The 16,657-nt window shown below is 42.7% G+C and overlaps 1 protein-coding gene across 1 annotated transcript in view; it reads left to right on the top strand.

The window, feature by feature from the left end:
• The first annotated feature begins 155 nt into the window (after window positions 1–155).
• Window positions 156–16,657, top strand: part of CPED1 (cadherin like and PC-esterase domain containing 1) — a 274,615-nt gene continuing 258,113 nt past the window's right edge. The window contains exon 1 of the mRNA XM_006098705.3: window positions 156–858. Coding sequence (XP_006098767.1) covers window positions 610–858 — 249 coding nt within the window. The 5' untranslated portion in view covers window positions 156–609. The remainder of the gene's footprint in view (window positions 859–16,657) is intronic.

Below are 16,657 nucleotides of genomic sequence, written 5' to 3'. Positions count from 1 at the left end.
CACGTTGCCCGCACTCTCCAACTCCAAACCATATAAAAAAACAAAAAAAAAAAAAAACGGAGGGAACACACGGCCGATTGGCCCTAACGGGCTAGCTGTATAGGGATTAGACGCCCCCCCCCCCCCCCCCCCGCCCCGGCTGCGCCACAGGCGCTTTGCGTTTTAAGCGATTGCACTCTTCAGCGCGGTTTGGAGGTTCCAGATGGGCCCTGGGGGTGTCTTCTGTTTTCCTGTGATGTCGTCACTGTGAGTGGAAGGAGGTGGTGGAAATAAGGCATTGCCGGAAGCAACAGTTTGGCAGCCTGGGGTCCACTCGGATTCTTAGTTACCGCTATCACTATTTGGATGTCTTCTTAAAATGACTGTTATTTAACCCAGGCCAGCCCACTTCTTACTGTCACCCATGGAAGGGCTCTTAGCAACCGGCTCAGACTTCTGGGACCTATAATTCTTTGGCATGATTCTTCGGAAAGTTCTTGAGCGGGATGGAGCAATCTTCACTTAAGCTGTGGAAAAAGGAGGCGGATTTGTGTTCTTCATGCTGACAGGGGATAGCTGCTATGACTTTTCCGGCAACGTGGACAGGGGCCAAGGGCAGCTGAACTGGTCATGGTCTGTCGTCCAGGCTTCCTTTGTCGTCGGCGACTTTGCCCCCGGCCCTTCTTGGTGGGCTTGGTGGTGGCCATCTGTCTCTTCTACCAGAGCCTGACACTCCGAGGGACGAGGAAGCTGGCAGCCACTGTGCCCGGGGCTGCCCCCCACACACCCACTGAAACCCAGGCGAGCAGATGCAAGAGAAGACTCTCTGTGGACGAGCAGTGCTTCTTTCTCCCTGGCAATGCCCCGGAAATCAGAAAGGTACGGCGGTCATAAGCTTCACCTTGACATTTTCTGCCTCTCGCTGTCCTTTCTGTGAAACTAAAATTAACTCCCATGAGGTCTGAAAGAGGTCCAGGATACACCCAGCCCAGACAGTGACCTTAGGACAGCGAGACACATGTTGCTTCAACTTCTCTTTATTCCCAGAAAGTCCTGGCCATAGTTTTCTCTCTGAGGTGTTCACTTCATTCCAGCTGAATGAAATAGACAATTTGGAGGAGGTGGGAGTGATCTGCATGCTTTCTGAAAACCTTAGGGTTCTAAGGGACCTAAAGATTTAAAGTTTAGAAACATAAATAAAGATCCCTAAAGGGTGATAAACACTAGGTGTTTCTTTCCTCAAGGCAGCCAGTGTGAGCACCCGGACCATGCCAGGCTCAAAGACACTCCCAAATTTCAATTCGTAATAGGTTAAATCAATTTTGGTTGGTGAACACATTTCTAGAGCAAATGTTTATTTCTGAAGCATTGAAAAGAAAATGACATTAGGTTTCTTCAAAAGAATTGATAGACTGCACTTTATTGCTTACAGAATTAGGAAAATATAGATTATCCTATACTTATCCTACGCTAATTAACTTTACTAATCTCACTTGTCAAGTGTTAGAGAAAATACAAAACACATAAAAACACTCAGATTCCTATTTTAATATGCCACCCCCCTTTATGCCTGTCAGTGAAATGATACTTAAAATAGTCCAGTCTAAAAAAAATAAAAGAAAACACACAGACAAAATTCACAGTAGCAAAGTCAATGATTTCTATGCTACCCCAGGTATTGTAGCAAGATAAATTAGTAATCTGTAAACTACTGTCTTATTTCTGCAGTAAATTCTATGATCACGGTTATTGTTTGGAGCAGAATTTCTTGTTAAATTCCAAACAGTACTTTTACCATTATTGCTAACACCTCCAGCAGCAGTACCATCCTGTTTTTAAAAACTCTTTATGAATTTCGTATGGGCTCAACCCTGTGAGTTAGGAAAGGCAGGTATGAGCGTCATTATTTCACAGACCAGATGACTGACGCTCCAAGATGTTCAGGCCGGCCACTGGGCCAGCATTCTGACATGGTCCGTCTACCCGGTTCCTACTGCAGGGCTGATGCTCTAAATAAAAATAAGTTCAAAATCTAATAATAATTTGTGAAAGCACAACTCTAAGAACTTATTGAAATACAAAATAATATTAGGTTAGAACGAAGAAAATTTGAAAACTTTTACATGAATGACTTATTTTATCAATAATGTCAAGAAGCATCTTGACCAAGAAATACGTTATGCAAAAAATAGCAGATAAATAAGTTAAGTAGAAACACTTCTAGATGAACAGCAGCTGCAAGTTTGAATCAATTATTAAATACTCTAAAGTAACTGAAGACTATGTATTTTTGTTTACTTATCCTAACATCAACTTAACTCCTGTAATTTTTTGGTGTTTTTTTTTTAGTATATCAAATTTATGATGGGTATAAACTGTGACTTTGAAAGTCACTTTTTGTTAGGTTCTAATATTAAATAAATATAATTTCTTTAAAAATAGTTGAGATGGTTTTGCTCCTTAAGTACCTAAAATTTTTGTTGAGAATTTTGGACAGAAAGGTTTTTATTCATTAACTTACAGTCCTTTTTACTCCCTCCTTGATTTTACATGTATCCTGCTTTTGTCTGCAGCTTAGGCATATGTTAACTGTTATTTCTGGGCTGTCCCAGGAAAATTCATTTCACTTTGGATCTTTTTGGCTGCTTGCGTAAAACATTCACTTTAGAATTTTTCTTCACAAAATATGACAAAAACATGATTTTTTTTGCAAATTGTTGATAGTCTTAAATATTTTAATCATAAGCAAGATTCTAAATTCACAATTACAGTACAGAAATCCACACTATGAACACTAAATTTCCAAACACTTGCCACATGCCTCTATTTTTAACTTAACTTGTGCCAGCCATTGGTTTAGAGCCATTTTTTGTAGAGATAGAAAGGAAGTTAGAGAGAATGTATCATGTAGAAGTTAATTTAAATCAGGTATAAATTAGTTATTCTCATAGTATTTGATCCAAAAGAGAATTGAATAATAACCCAGTTTTGAATATTAATATTCTTTCAGATAGCTTAAGTGAAAAAAGAAATGTCTTTGGGGTCAATATATAGATTATTCTCAAAGACAGCTACCTATGAAATTTATTTAAAAATAACTAGCCTTCTCCAGTTTGGCTCAATGGATAGAGCGTCAGCCTGTGGACTGAAGGGTCCTGAGTTCAATTCTGGTCAAGGGCACATGCCTGGGTTGCAGGCTCAATCCCTAGTCGGGGGCATGCAAGAGGCAGCCAATCAATGATTATCTCTCATCATTGATGTTTCTCTCTCTCTCTCTCTCCCTCTCCCTTCCTCTCTGAAATTAATAAAAATATATTTTTTAAAAAAATGACTGATGAGAGCCTGGCTGGTGTTTCTAACTGGTTAGAGCACTGGCCCTTCCACCAAAAGGTCTCAGGTTCGATTCCTGGGCATGTACCTGGGTTGTGAGTTTGATCCCTGCCCCCACCCACTGGGGCACATGCGGGAGGCAGCCAGTCTATGTGTCTCTCTCACATCAATATTCCTCTCTCTCTCTCCCTCTCTCTCCCTCCCCCCTCCCTCTCTCCCTCTCCATCCCTTCCTTCCTCCCTACCACTGTCTGAAAAAGCAGTGGAAAAATATTCTCAAGCGAGGATTATAAAAAAAAAATACTGATGAGATAGTACATAGATTTTCCTTAAGACCTGAAATATAGCTTTTAGGCCTTTTGTAGAAGCATTGTTTCTATCTATAAAATTTGGGGTTTGCCCTGGCCGGTTTGGCTCAGTGGATAGAGCATTAGCCTGCAGACTGAAGGGTCCTGGGTTCAATTCCGGTCAAGGGCACATGCCCAGGTTGCGGGCTCCATCCCCAGTGGGGGGGGGGGTGTGCTGGAGGGAGCCGATCAATGATTCTCTCATCATTGATGTTTCTAGTTCTCTCTCTCTCTCTCCCTTCCTCTCTGATTAAAAAAATAATAAAAATTAAAAAAAATTGGGATTTGTTTTTACTTTATTGGCATACCAAAATAGGCATGCTACTAGGGCTTTCCCTTCCTTGTGTTTATCCATCTTTAAGTGATTTTTAAAGTTACTTAAAGCAGCTGGCTTTGACATGAGGCTCATGGATTCCAGGAAGTATTTGGATGGATGAGGTATCTACCGAGCTTATGTACTTTATGGAAAATGTTGTGTGTATGTGTATGTGCAATTCTCTGCAAAAAATCATAATTCCCTTCAGCTATTCAGACCTAAAGAAATACTAAGAAACATGACAAATGCTTAAAAAGTAATACATTTAAACTTTAAACTAACTGCCCCTCCAGGAAGTGGCAGTTGCATCTAGATTTATAAATCTACAAAAGGAAAAAAAATTCTTAAAGAATCTACCTGAGGACATTTGAAAAACTGATTTAATAACTGCTGTGGAGTCTGCAGGAACACACAGTCAGAAACCAAAGTGTACTCACAGAGCATTTCTTGAATCATAGTTTTCACACTTTCGTGAATGAGCAGTGAGTATGTCCCAGTCTTTTGGTTTCAGTCGTTTTAAGAGAAGACCTTTTGTGCTATATCAGCCTAGGAACAGAGGGTTAAATATTTGTAGTAGCAAATATTTAAAGGTGGGTGACTGACTGTGCCCTTTACATCTTTATAACTGGGATCTGGTTCAATGTCTAAAACTGTTCTCAGTGCAGATTGAGATCATGGTATAGTGTATGCCAACTTTCCATAGCAAGGAAGTACTCTCCCTCTTTCTGGCCAATTTTTTATTCTTTTTTCCATTTTAACTCCCCAAGGGGCTTTGCTAAGCAAGTATACTTTTTGTCATTTCTTAGTTTGAATTTTAGCTGGTAATTTGTTGTCTCTTAAAATTATTTCAATTTAACATGTAAACTGAAGACAATTTCAGTTGTCTTCATTGAGATATGTCACTCAGTAGATTTTTCTTTTGGAATCTAACCCTTTAATATGTCATAACATAGGAACACATTAACTACAAACAGGCACAATGGGAGAAAAATCTCCTTAATATGGGCTCCTTTGATGGAAACTTTGCTATCTGGGGACTGCATCTGTACTCGCCAGAACCATGTGTTTCTGATTATCTCCTGTTGAGATTCTACAAGGAGAATGACTATTTCCTTGTTGCTTGACTGTTCGTTCACCATTTCTTCTTGACTTTTCATTCTCCTTCAGTGACTGCAACTATTCTTTGCAACTACTCTTTCCAGTATCCAAACATAAGCCAATGCAAATAAACGAATGTTTTCATTACAAATCTGTTTTTGTTTGTGCTTCTAATAACGTGCTTCAAATATCTCCTAAGATATTGAACATTGAAAAATGTCTCAAAATTACTTGTTTAGACCAGGTGCAATCCCAGGACACAAAAGTGGGGAGCAAAAAGGAAGGGGGAGAGCGAACAGAAATGGGTGCGTTATTGGGAGATATTTCCAGAGAGGCTGTATTAAACTACTGCGTCTCAGTTCTGGCACTGGGGGAAGTGGACAAGAAGGCTAGTAATTTATCTTCTAGCTTTTCCCTGTTTCTGTCTTTCATTGGCTAGAGTTTGCCCCATCCTACTTCCAAGTAGTGTTAGATGGACTCTCTGGGCAGCCCTTGGGGTGCCAGGGCCTCAGTGGGTGCAGACCTGCTAGAGTAGAGATGAGCTGCTCCCTCCTTTTCAACCAGTACTGTTCAGAAGAACTCGCAGGTCTGTGTTGCCCAAAGTGGTGAAAACAGTGTCCACAGCTTACCACAGCTATGGCCTGCGTAATGCCCACTGGAGGGATTCGGGAGGCAAGGTGATCTAGTGTCTGATACAGAAGTTATGCTAATTTGCTTTCTGAAATCCACAGAAAACGTCAAAATGTGCTCTTACTCTTGGGAAATGGCATCACTTTCCTTAAGTGAAGTTATCTGAAATTACCTGTCTGTAATTATCTCACTGAGAATCCCCCTCTTTCTCCTCCTCACCCCATTCATTCACTAATTTATTTATTCACTTTTCTGCACTCATTAAGCAAATATTTATGGAAGAGTTTATAAGTGCACGAGTAGATTTATGTTGTAGAGAGAATACTCCAGAATGGACTGCAGTGGGTGGAACTGAAGATAGGCAGAGCCGTTGGGAGGCAATTTCAAATCTTACTTTCTCTTGTGTTCTTGAACATGGTCTTTCGACCTTTTCCAGAACTGATTCCAGAGGTACTCTCTACCATTTATACCTCTCCATTGGACCAGCCCTTTGAGAGTAAACATGCCGTAACTGAGAAAACAAGCTGTCCCTGTCCCTGGCAACCCACCCCACCCAATGTGCTCCTTCTCTCTCCTTTCCTTCAGAGAAACTGTAGCAGGTTCTCTCTGGGTGCGCTTCTGGCCACCCCTACCCATTCCGTACCCTTTTCCTTTGGCCTCCTTTCCTACTGAACCATCCATCCATCTTGATGACTCCTTGGCTACCAAGTCAAATAATTTCTTTTCAATCCACATCTTTCTTCTCTGAAGAATTTTACACCGTTGTGCACAACTTGTTCTCAAAACTCCCCCTTTGAGTTTTGTGACACAGCGGGGTTACTCTCTGACCAATATGAATAACTTGTGGTCTCCTTTCCAGCTTCATTTACTCTGATGCTAAAAGACATTCCCAAGTTTCGTTTATTGGGCCTTTACTGTCTTGTTTTATACTTCGCTTTGGTGGTTATATCAACTTTGCATATTGATAATTTTCACCCTTTTACAGATAACCTAGCATGTATATTTCTAGCTTAGCTTTCACTCTTGAACCTCCAGACCCGCGTCTCCAATTTCCCTTGTAATCTTTTATTGAGGAGTAACAAGCGCTATGAAAACTCAAATAATTTTCTCTCAAAATGTTCATGCCCAAGTCAATGACTATTACTGACCTCTCTATTTCCAGGAATAGGACTCCCCCTCCCCCATTTCCCTGGATGCATAGGTTTTAAAACTTAGTTATATTCGATAGTTATTACTCTTTCTCCATAACTTGCCCATCACGTAATCTGACTGGCCCGGCTCCTCACCAAATCTGTAGGCCTGTCACTGATCTGCCTGGACAGCTCCAAGTTAGAAAGGTGACATTTTTCAGATTTCTTTTTTAAAATTGTTACCTATTGTAAAATTTTAAATTGAGGTAAGAAACAAAATATAAAATGTATCCTCTTTACAATTTTTAAGAGTACAGTTCAGTAGGACTATTTATATTTACATTGTTGGTTAAAGGCCACAATATTCTTGCCCTGTTCACAGCCCTTATTTGGGACCATTTGTTTCAACCCCTCTTAACTTGTCTGTCTGCATCTCCCTCGTTTCTGGCTCATCCCTAGGTTTCCTCTGTGTAGTTTATATGTTACCTTTTCTAGCTCTAACTTTGAACTTCTCTCCAAGGCCATGATGTGCCTTTGGCCCTTCATCATACTGAGGGGCCTTAGTAAATATCACCTATGGCCATGTAAAGAGTGGCATTTTTACCTAGCTCCCCAAATGAATCCAGAGAATAACTAATTAATATTTCAAAATCTCTGAATCTACCTCCACAATCTCTATGCTGTGCCCTCATTGTCACCAGCCTAGACTATTTCAGTCACCTAACCAGCTACCTTCACATTTGAAGCCATCTATGCACAACTCCTACAGTATTGCTCCAGAAAAGCCTTCAGTAGTTGCTATGGCAGGCCTAGGAAAAGAATGAAATTGGGAGGCAGCAGAGTTCAGCACATGAGCTCTGGGTCAGATGAATTACCTTGGGCACAGCTCTTGACCTCTTTAGGATTTTCTTTTCTCGCCTGCAAGTGGATATATTATCACCTACCTTACAAGGCTAATGTGAGGCTTAAATGAAATAAGCCATGTGAAGCCCTTAAAGTGTCTGGCAGATAAAAAGTGCTCATTGAATATTAAGTATCAGAATAATTATTATTTAGCCTGGCCATGTGCCTCCATTGGTTGATTGGGTTCCACACACCAGGAGGTCACAGGTTTGATTCCTGGTCAGGGCACATGCCCAGGTTTTGGGCTTGATCCCCCATAGGGGACATGCAGGAGACAGCCAATCAATGTTTCTCTCTCATCCACATCTCTCTCTCTCTCTCTCTCTCTCTCTCTCTCTCTCTCTCTCCTTCCTTCCTCTTTCTGAAATCAACAAAACATATTTTTTTAAAAGAATAACGATTTAATACCCTTGAAGATTTACTCATTCCCTACAGACTCCAACCTCTGGCCTTCACAAAGCAGGTGAGCAATAAGCAATTGTTGAAGTGAACATAAGCACTTGGGCAAGTGTACCTGAGATAAAAGCATTATTGGATTTCTCTCCCTGTTTGCCAGCCTCTAATTAGTGCCTTTTCACAGGAGAATGAACTGTTAGAACCAAGACGAAATTTGGGAAGGCTGATAAGTCCCTTCAGGGTCAGGTCCGCTTGTTGTAGGCCCGGTCTTCAGTTTGGGCTGAATTCCTTTTTTTTTTAGTTTGAGGTATTGGGATAAATAAGATGCTATAGCTGGGGATGTAGAAAGATGAGTTAGGGAGCAGTAGGGGAAAAGGTTGAAATCTTGGACCCTGAACAGATATATATACAGGGTTGGGCAAAAGTAGGTTTACAGTATGAGTGCACAAAACACAGTTTATTCTTGTATTATTATTTACTAATTATAGTGTTGTGTTTTATATGAACCACTGTACATCTACTTTTGCATCCTCCACCCTCCCCCATGTATGTACTGTCTGCCCCCCTTCATAGAATATAAATTCTTTAAGAGCAAGGACTTCATTTCACTTACTGCTACATCTTCTCTACCAAAACAGTATCTGACCTATAGTGAGCGCTGAGTAAAATATCTAGTCAGTGAGTGAATAAATAAATGAGTCACGAACTTAAGGGTCAGAGAAGGCTTACTTTAGACCAGAGGCTAGGAAAGGAAATGAGAGGAGCCACTTCTTCCCTCTCTTTCTTTTTCTTTGCTGAACTCTCAAGTTCTCCACTCCATCTTTTTCCTGTACCAGTACCCCTTGAACTCCCAGCCATTTCTTGCACTTCTGATTAATGCTAGTCATCCTGCCATTCTGCTGCATTGAATCTGCTTCTTCAATTATCATCTGTCTTTCCTATTTTCTTCAGCTCATTTGTCTAGTTGGGATCTTTATCCTATAAACATTCTCAAGGATCTATCATATTAAAAGAAACGAACCAATAAAAAGCAAAAACCAACATTCTTTCACAAGGGCTTTCTAACTTCTTTCCATCTTTCTTGGCTTCTTTGTCAACCTCAGATTTGAAGGTGAAGGTTTTAAAATCCTGCTGATAGCATGTAAATACAGGGGGCTGTGTATAAAAGGCTTCCAGTAGATGTTGTCAGAATACTAATAGGTATACAACTTTCATAGAATCAGTTGGGCTTCCTGATGAGCATTTAATGCCTGTAGATTTCTCTGAGATAGTTGATTAGAGCTATGTTAAATTTTTGTAATGAAATATGCACATGGGTGAAAATTGTTCATACTGAGAGAATTTTAAATTTAAATTTGCTTACTCAGATAAACTTTAATGGAGCTTTGATGAAGCTCATTTAAGCAAGTTATGTGAAATTTCCTGTGAATCAAGAAATTAGCCAGTTTATAAGTATCATTCTGTCTTGTTTTCTTTTTCAAGATGTGTCAATAGCTTCTGCTTCTTTCTTTAATGAATTCTGTTTCTCGTTCTAATGCAGTTCATTAGGAACTCACATTAGAGAGGCCCTTTGAAATGGAAACCAATGACATAAAAAAAGAGTGCTTCCTGTTATCAACTTGGCATGTATGGCCTTTTGGGGTAAAAGGAATGTCTTGGTTTCATTTTTCCCTTTGGTTTCCTTTGGATACTTTTTCCTAGGTAGCCAGGTTCACTGAAAAGATGAGCTCGTGTTCTAAAATAGGACTTATGTCCTCAGAAGCTGTACCAAAGCTGGACATTTGCAAGGGAGACAGTACTTTGTCAACTGTGTTAAAAACAAAACATATTATGTACAGGTGAAGAAGGGAATAAAATGGCAAAATAGGAATTGATCTCTGCTACATGTAAGATCTTCATGAAACATTTTTTCAATGAACTTCACTAATGGAGGCTAAGGGCACTTAGGATTCAAAATTAAAAAAAATGAACCAAAATAATTATTAAGAAGAGCACATGGAGTTGGAGGTACAGATGGGTCTGGTCAGGTGCTCTGAAATATTACTGTATTTGGTGTCTCTAATCCTTACGTGGGGACTCTTGATAAACCCACACTAGTTTGAATCTCATTCGGGGCAATTTGCTAAGCAGGAGGCTCCGTTGCTCTGCACATGGCTGGTGAGAATAAACCTAACTATCTCCAGCAAGGCTTCTACTTTCAAGCCTGTGAAGTATATTGGCTAAGAAGTCTAACAGAGCATAGGTATGTTGTGGAAGAAACATGGGTTTGGCACATGTTGGTTTCAATCCTGCTGTGTCATTTACTAGCTGTAGGACAGACACATTTTGCCTGGATTTCTAAACTCTCAATTTTCTCACTGGAAATACGGAGCTAACTAAGCCCTACTTATGAGAACTGAATATGTGTCTGGAAACACCAAGAATGGTGGATGACTAGAGTTGACATCCAATCGATGTGTCCTTCCTGCCCCTGAGAAAGCTGGGTTTAGCTCTGGCACAAAAATAAGCACTTTAGATGGCTTATATTGTTCTTGTTTCAAGAATGCATGTGTAGTACATATTTTTGATCCTCAGCCTATGTCTTTTCTTCATTAGATTTAAAAAATATGTATGTGTTTATTTTTTACTAGAGGCCCAGTGCACAAATTTGTGCACAGGTGGGATCCCTAGTGGGGCGGTGAGCAGGATGTGATCGGCCCTCCGGGCAGGCCTGGGATCTGGATCTGTCCCGCTGATGTTCCCGCCGGTTGTTGGGAGCCACCTGGCAGCCGCTTTTATATCCTTTCTTCTTTGTGGAGCATCTAGGGAGGGGAAGTGGCCACGGTGCCCGAGGCCGACTTCCAGGAGGCCAATGGAGCTGTCAGGATCATGCCAGTGGTGCAGGTCCGTCGGTGTCTGGTCCATTCTCCTGAGATGGAACCTGCAGTACTACTGAAGGTGTGGCAGCCACCAGGCCACTGTGAGAGCGCACTGACCATTAGGGGGCAGCTCCTGTGTTGAGCATCTGCCCCCTGGTGGTCAGTGCGCATCATAGCGACCAATTGTTCCAGTCATTCCAGTCATCCAGTCATTCACTTGCTTAGGCTTTTATATATATAGATTGATTTTAGAGAGATAGGAAGAAAAAGGGGGCAGATAGAGAGAGAGAGAGAGATTGATCAGCTGCCTCCTGCATGTCCCCTACATGGGATCAAACCTGCAACCTGGGCATGTGTCCTGACCTGGAATCAAACTAGTGACCTCTTGGTATGTCAGACGATGCTCAACCAACTGAGCTATACCAGCCAGGGCTATAGCCAATTTCTTATACACCTCACAACTGATCTTGACAAATGAGCTGATTTCTGCTGCTCTAAGTATATTCTGACTATGCCTAAGAGAGTGTTCTGGTGGGGAGGCAGGTGAGAGAAGGTCAATTCAGGATGGAAGAGTCAGGCAAGTGAAAAGCCTGATGATAGTGAATAACTTATGGAGTGAAAATGGAATTTATTTAAACAGTAATATTGCTCCAGGGTCCTGATGATGTAAGAAAGAGTGGATGTTGTTGGGGTGGTGGTGCAGGCTTCTGGGAACCTTCTGAACCATCTGTCAAAGGTCCATGCATCTGAGGCTGACCCCGCTGTGCCCCACTCACTCTCCAGGCCAACAAGCACCAATGGGGACCCAGTTCCAATGGTGAAGACTGAGTGACCATGGACAAGTGACTCCTCCGGGTTCCATTTTTCTAGACTGTAGCCTGGGGGTGGAAATGTCTGTTGCAGAGATGTTATGGGATCAAATTAGACACTGTAGCAGAGTGCTTTGGAAAAGATTGAGAATATAAAGAACAGGGGAATAAACATTACTTAAGGAGAAACAGGCATATTAAATATGTTGCGAGTTTATTTGAGCAAAAATCTATTCAAATCAGGCAGCTCCAAACCAGAAGTGGTTAGAACTCCAACGGCAGGAGAACCGGTAAAAAGTTTTATACAGAAAAGGTGGAAGCAAAGCAAGGAAATTATTGATTGAGAATAACGTAAAGCCTGTTGGCTGTTCGTGATTGGTGGTTCTTCTGTTTTGATTTCATAATCTTGAGGCCTTTAAAGACAGATTTTGGTGTGCTTATGTCGGCTGCCAAGGCTTTAGATCCACGTCAGTCTAATGGCCTCATTGTGCAGTTAATTTAACACAGCCCAAAGGATAATGTCATGAAAAGATTCTCATTGCATTTGGAGGCTCTTGAGGGGAAAGAAAGCATATAAGCAACATAAATTCGAGTACCAGGAATGCTCCTTCTTTTTCATTAAAAAGTTATAGGATCGTGTGCTATTTAAATGTCAAGTTATACAGTTATATTTCAAAATGTCACTAGGAGTCCCAAACTGTGCGGTCACAATTGAGTTTCCTCTTGACGTTTCACTGCTTCTTTAACAAGCAATAGAAAGTGTAATAGTTGCAGCCCTCCGCCTGCTTCTTCCCTGGTGGAAAATCTAGTATTAATTAAGCCAAAGTGCACAAATGCTTCAGGAAAAATGGAACAGGAAATTAACTTTTCTGTAGCAGTGCAGGAGACACCTAACCTTAGGAAAGTTCCAACCAGGAAGTCAGCTTTCCTATTGAGCAGTAAACCTTCCCTCCCGGGCGTACCCAGAGGGCAGAAGTGATTTCAAATGGACCTTTCATCACTCCTCCCTTATTATTAACTATCTTTATTTTTTTTCTGAGTAAACAATGAAAACATTGCTAACACATTTGAAACAACCTACACACAGCTAAACCTATGTATCCAAGTATTTTAGTGCTGCATAAGCTAATTAAAAAATAATTCTTTACTGTTGAAAGTATATGTCCCCTTTCCTCCCCGCCCCCCATTGACCCCCTCCAGCCTGCCCCCAACCCCGCCCCCCCACCCCAGGCCCTGACTGCCCCATTGTCTGTGTCCATGGGCCATGCATATATGCATACAAGGTCCTTGGTTGGTTACCTCCCACCCACCAACCCTCCCCTGCCTTCCCTCCAAGATTCCGCACTCTGTTCCCTGCTTCCATGTCTCTGGATCCATTCTGTTCATCAGTTCATTTTGTTACTTAGATTCCACCTGTGAGTGAAATCATGTGATACTTGTCTTTCTCTGACTGACTTATTTCACTTAGCATAATACTCTCCAAGTTTCTCCATGTTGTCTCAGCGGGTAAGATATTATTCTTTTTCACTGCTGCATAGTATTCCATGGTATAAATGTACCACAGCTTTTTTATCCACTCATCTACTGATGGGCACTTGGGCTGTTTCTAGATCTTAGTTATTGTAAATTGTGCTGCTATGAACATAGGGGTGCATGCATTCTTTCTGATTGGTGCTTCGGGTTTTTTAAGATATAGTCTTAGAAGTGGGATCACTGGGTCAAATGGCAGTTCCATATTTAATTTTTTGAGGAACCTCCATACTGATTTCCACAGTGGCTACACCAGTCTGCATTCCCATCAGCATTGTACTAGGGTTCCCTTTTCTCCACATCCTCGCCTTGTGCTGGACCCTCTAACAATAAACTGGATTTCCCGGAAGGGAACTCATTTCTCTAGGCCGTCACAGAAGAATGCCAAGTGCTATTCTGCTATCATTCATTCCCTAAAGGAAGGGTTCTAGAGTTTAGGGAGTTGAACATTTGATAACAGTATTAGATGATGTTTTATTCTTCCTTTAGAGGTAGTACTTACATTGTGCTATTACTAGATATTGTCATCCTGCCAAATTTTTATTTTTAAAGCAAAAAGTTGGCCATCAAATATATAAGCATTCTAGATTTAGTGTGTAGTTTTGAGAGCTCTAAGATAGAGTGAAAGGAATATGTGAGGTTGTGTTATGATGTGTTGGTATAATGGTGCAGCATCTGACAACATGAGCAGGATCAGGGTAGACTGGGTGGAGGCCTCTAGGGTCCTTGGGGCTCAACCAGGCTGGGAAAAGTGTTGCCCAGGGTAGTCACCAAGGGTAGCTAAGGTTGCATATTAGTACTGGCCAGTGGGCTGAAGGGACAAGATGGGAAAGGCCTGGAAAGTGAACAACCAAAAGGGTGCTCAGAGGACACATACAATCAGAATAAGTACCAAGGAGTAAATGTGCACTTAAGGGAACTTGGTGTGCAAATTTGGTACAAGAAAGGATGTTTCTTTTATGCAGGTTAATGTCTGAATCTTTTACATCCTCTCCCTGCCCCCCCCCTTTCTTCTTCTTTTGTTGTTAATCCTCACCCGAGGATACTTTTCCATTGATTTTTAGAGACAGTGGAAGAGAGGTGGAGAGACACAGAGAGAGAAACATCTGTGTGAGAGTGACAGACACATCGATTGGTTGCCTCCTGCACGTGCCCCTGACTGAGGCTAGTGATCTAGCCTGCAACCAAGGTACGTGCCCTTGACCGGAATCGAACCTGGGACCTTTCAGTCCAAGGGCCAATGCTCTATCCACTGAGCCAAACCGGCTAGGGCTCCCCTACTCTTCCTCACACTTTGGCCCCGACATGGGTAGGATGAGGCAGAGCCCCTCCGGGTTTGTGAGGTGTGTGCCTTTTTCTTGCAGCCTTTCATTCAGCCAAACACGGGCGCTGACCTTTGCTGGCCTGGAGCTGTGGGGCCACCTGCACGGAGTGTGTTGGCTTTCATCCAGGACCCTCTGTGCCGTTCCTGGGAGCCTGGCTTTCTGGAGAGAATCCCGATGAACTTGTTGGTACAGGGATGTGAATACGGAGCCACAGACGCTCTGTGCCTGGGATTGACACATGAGACACTGGAAGTGGGTTGAGGAACTTACCCTCTTCTCTGGGGGGAGGGTGGTATGAACGTGGTGACTGGAGAGGCAGGGGATGGAAAATCTTCATCCCCAGCTCAGTGCCTGACTTCTACCCTGGTGTCCCCAGTTGTTTTATTTGGCTAGAATCTGTCCAGAGTAGGGCGTGTGCGCCGTGGTGCTGAGAGATTCCAGGCTGGCCACCACCGATGCCTTCATGATGTTCTGCTGCAGAGACCTGGGGGCTGCGGGTGTGCAGGGGGGAAATGCAGGCAAGACTGCAGGGCTGGGAGGAGCGCTGAAGTCATCGCTGGGCAGGAAGGGTGGTGCGAGGATGAGCAGCAGGCCTTGCAGGGGGAGGGAGAGAGGGGAAGGAGGAATGGAAATGGGAGGTTGGGAAATTTCATAGGTGTATACTTTTGAAGGTCCTAAGTCTAGACAATAGCGACCATATCTTCTAAACCAAAAAAGAGGGGATGCAAGAAAGGGCTTTTTATATTTCCACTGTGTATTTATTTATAGAACATTATAACAAAGTATGAAATTAAATCATAGTTAGTTGTGCAATTAACAAACTATTTTTTATCTGGCACCCAAACCTAGGAAGGATGTTCGTTGTATATACTAGTATGGTGTCCATGGCCATTTTTATCCATATGATATGTCTGCTTAAACACTGGCTTTTTATCAGAGAAGAACAGTAGGGATGGTCCACTGATTATGCAACCCCAGACCCAGCTCAAAATGGCCCTCTCCTGTTTATCAAGATCCAGAGTTGCTTTTAAATGAACTAATTAATTACTTTTTAAATCCTCACCTGAGGATATTTTTCCATTGATTTTCAGGGAGAATGGAAGAGAGAGGGAAAGACAGAGAGAAACATCGATGTGGTTGCCTCCTGCACAAGCCCCGACCAGGGCCTGGGCGGGGGATGAGCCTGCAACTGAGGTACATGCCCTTGACCGAATGGAACCAGGACCCTTCATTCCACAGGCCGGCACTCTATCCATTGAGCCAAGCCGACTAGGGCCTGAGTTGCTTTTTAGAGAGGACGGACCTAAGCCACTTGTCATGCAGCTGAGGCATGCACAGAGGAGAGAACTTTGGCCTCAAGCTGCACCCAGAACCAAAGTGTGGTCCCTGTCCCCACCCCACCCCCATTCCTGCCCCAACCACCACCACAGGATGGAACATAACAGAAACTTGAACAGCAGAGTTTGGTAACAGTGATTTTTAAATGCTTTATTGTCCCAAAAGGTGAAGGGATTAAGAAGTACAAATTAGTAATTACAAAATAGTCATGGGATATAAATACAGCATAAGGAATCCTATATAATAAAAGAGAAACATGCAAATTAACCATTCCTCTGTGATGCCCACAAGCCATGTCCACCAGCCAATGAGGAGTGAGTAGGCAAATTAACCCAACAAAGATGGCGGGTTAATTTGCATACACAGGCACCTGTCAGCCGGGGGGAGGGGGCAGGTACCTCCCTTGTGTGCCATGGCAATGCTGGGGAAGTTCTGGCCCTGTGGCCACTTTGCGTGTGCACAGGCACTGGGGAGCCCGGGTTGGGGTGGGAGCATGCAGGCGCCGGGGAGATGGGGTCAGGACGGAGCTTTCCCCGCCCCACTGGAGTGCGTGTACAGGCCCTGGGGGAAGGTCTCGCTCCACGGCAGCTTGCGGTACGTGCACTGCACCCAAAGGCCTGTGGTCCCCAGGACAGGGCGTCCTCCGGGAGGCAGGCCCCCTGAGCCTGT

Source organism: Myotis lucifugus, unplaced genomic scaffold (assembly GCF_000147115.1).
Source record: "Myotis lucifugus unplaced genomic scaffold, Myoluc2.0 scaffold_245, whole genome shotgun sequence".
Lineage (NCBI taxonomy): Eukaryota > Metazoa > Chordata > Mammalia > Chiroptera > Vespertilionidae > Myotis > Myotis lucifugus.
This window is presented reverse-complemented; position numbering and strand designations above follow the sequence as displayed.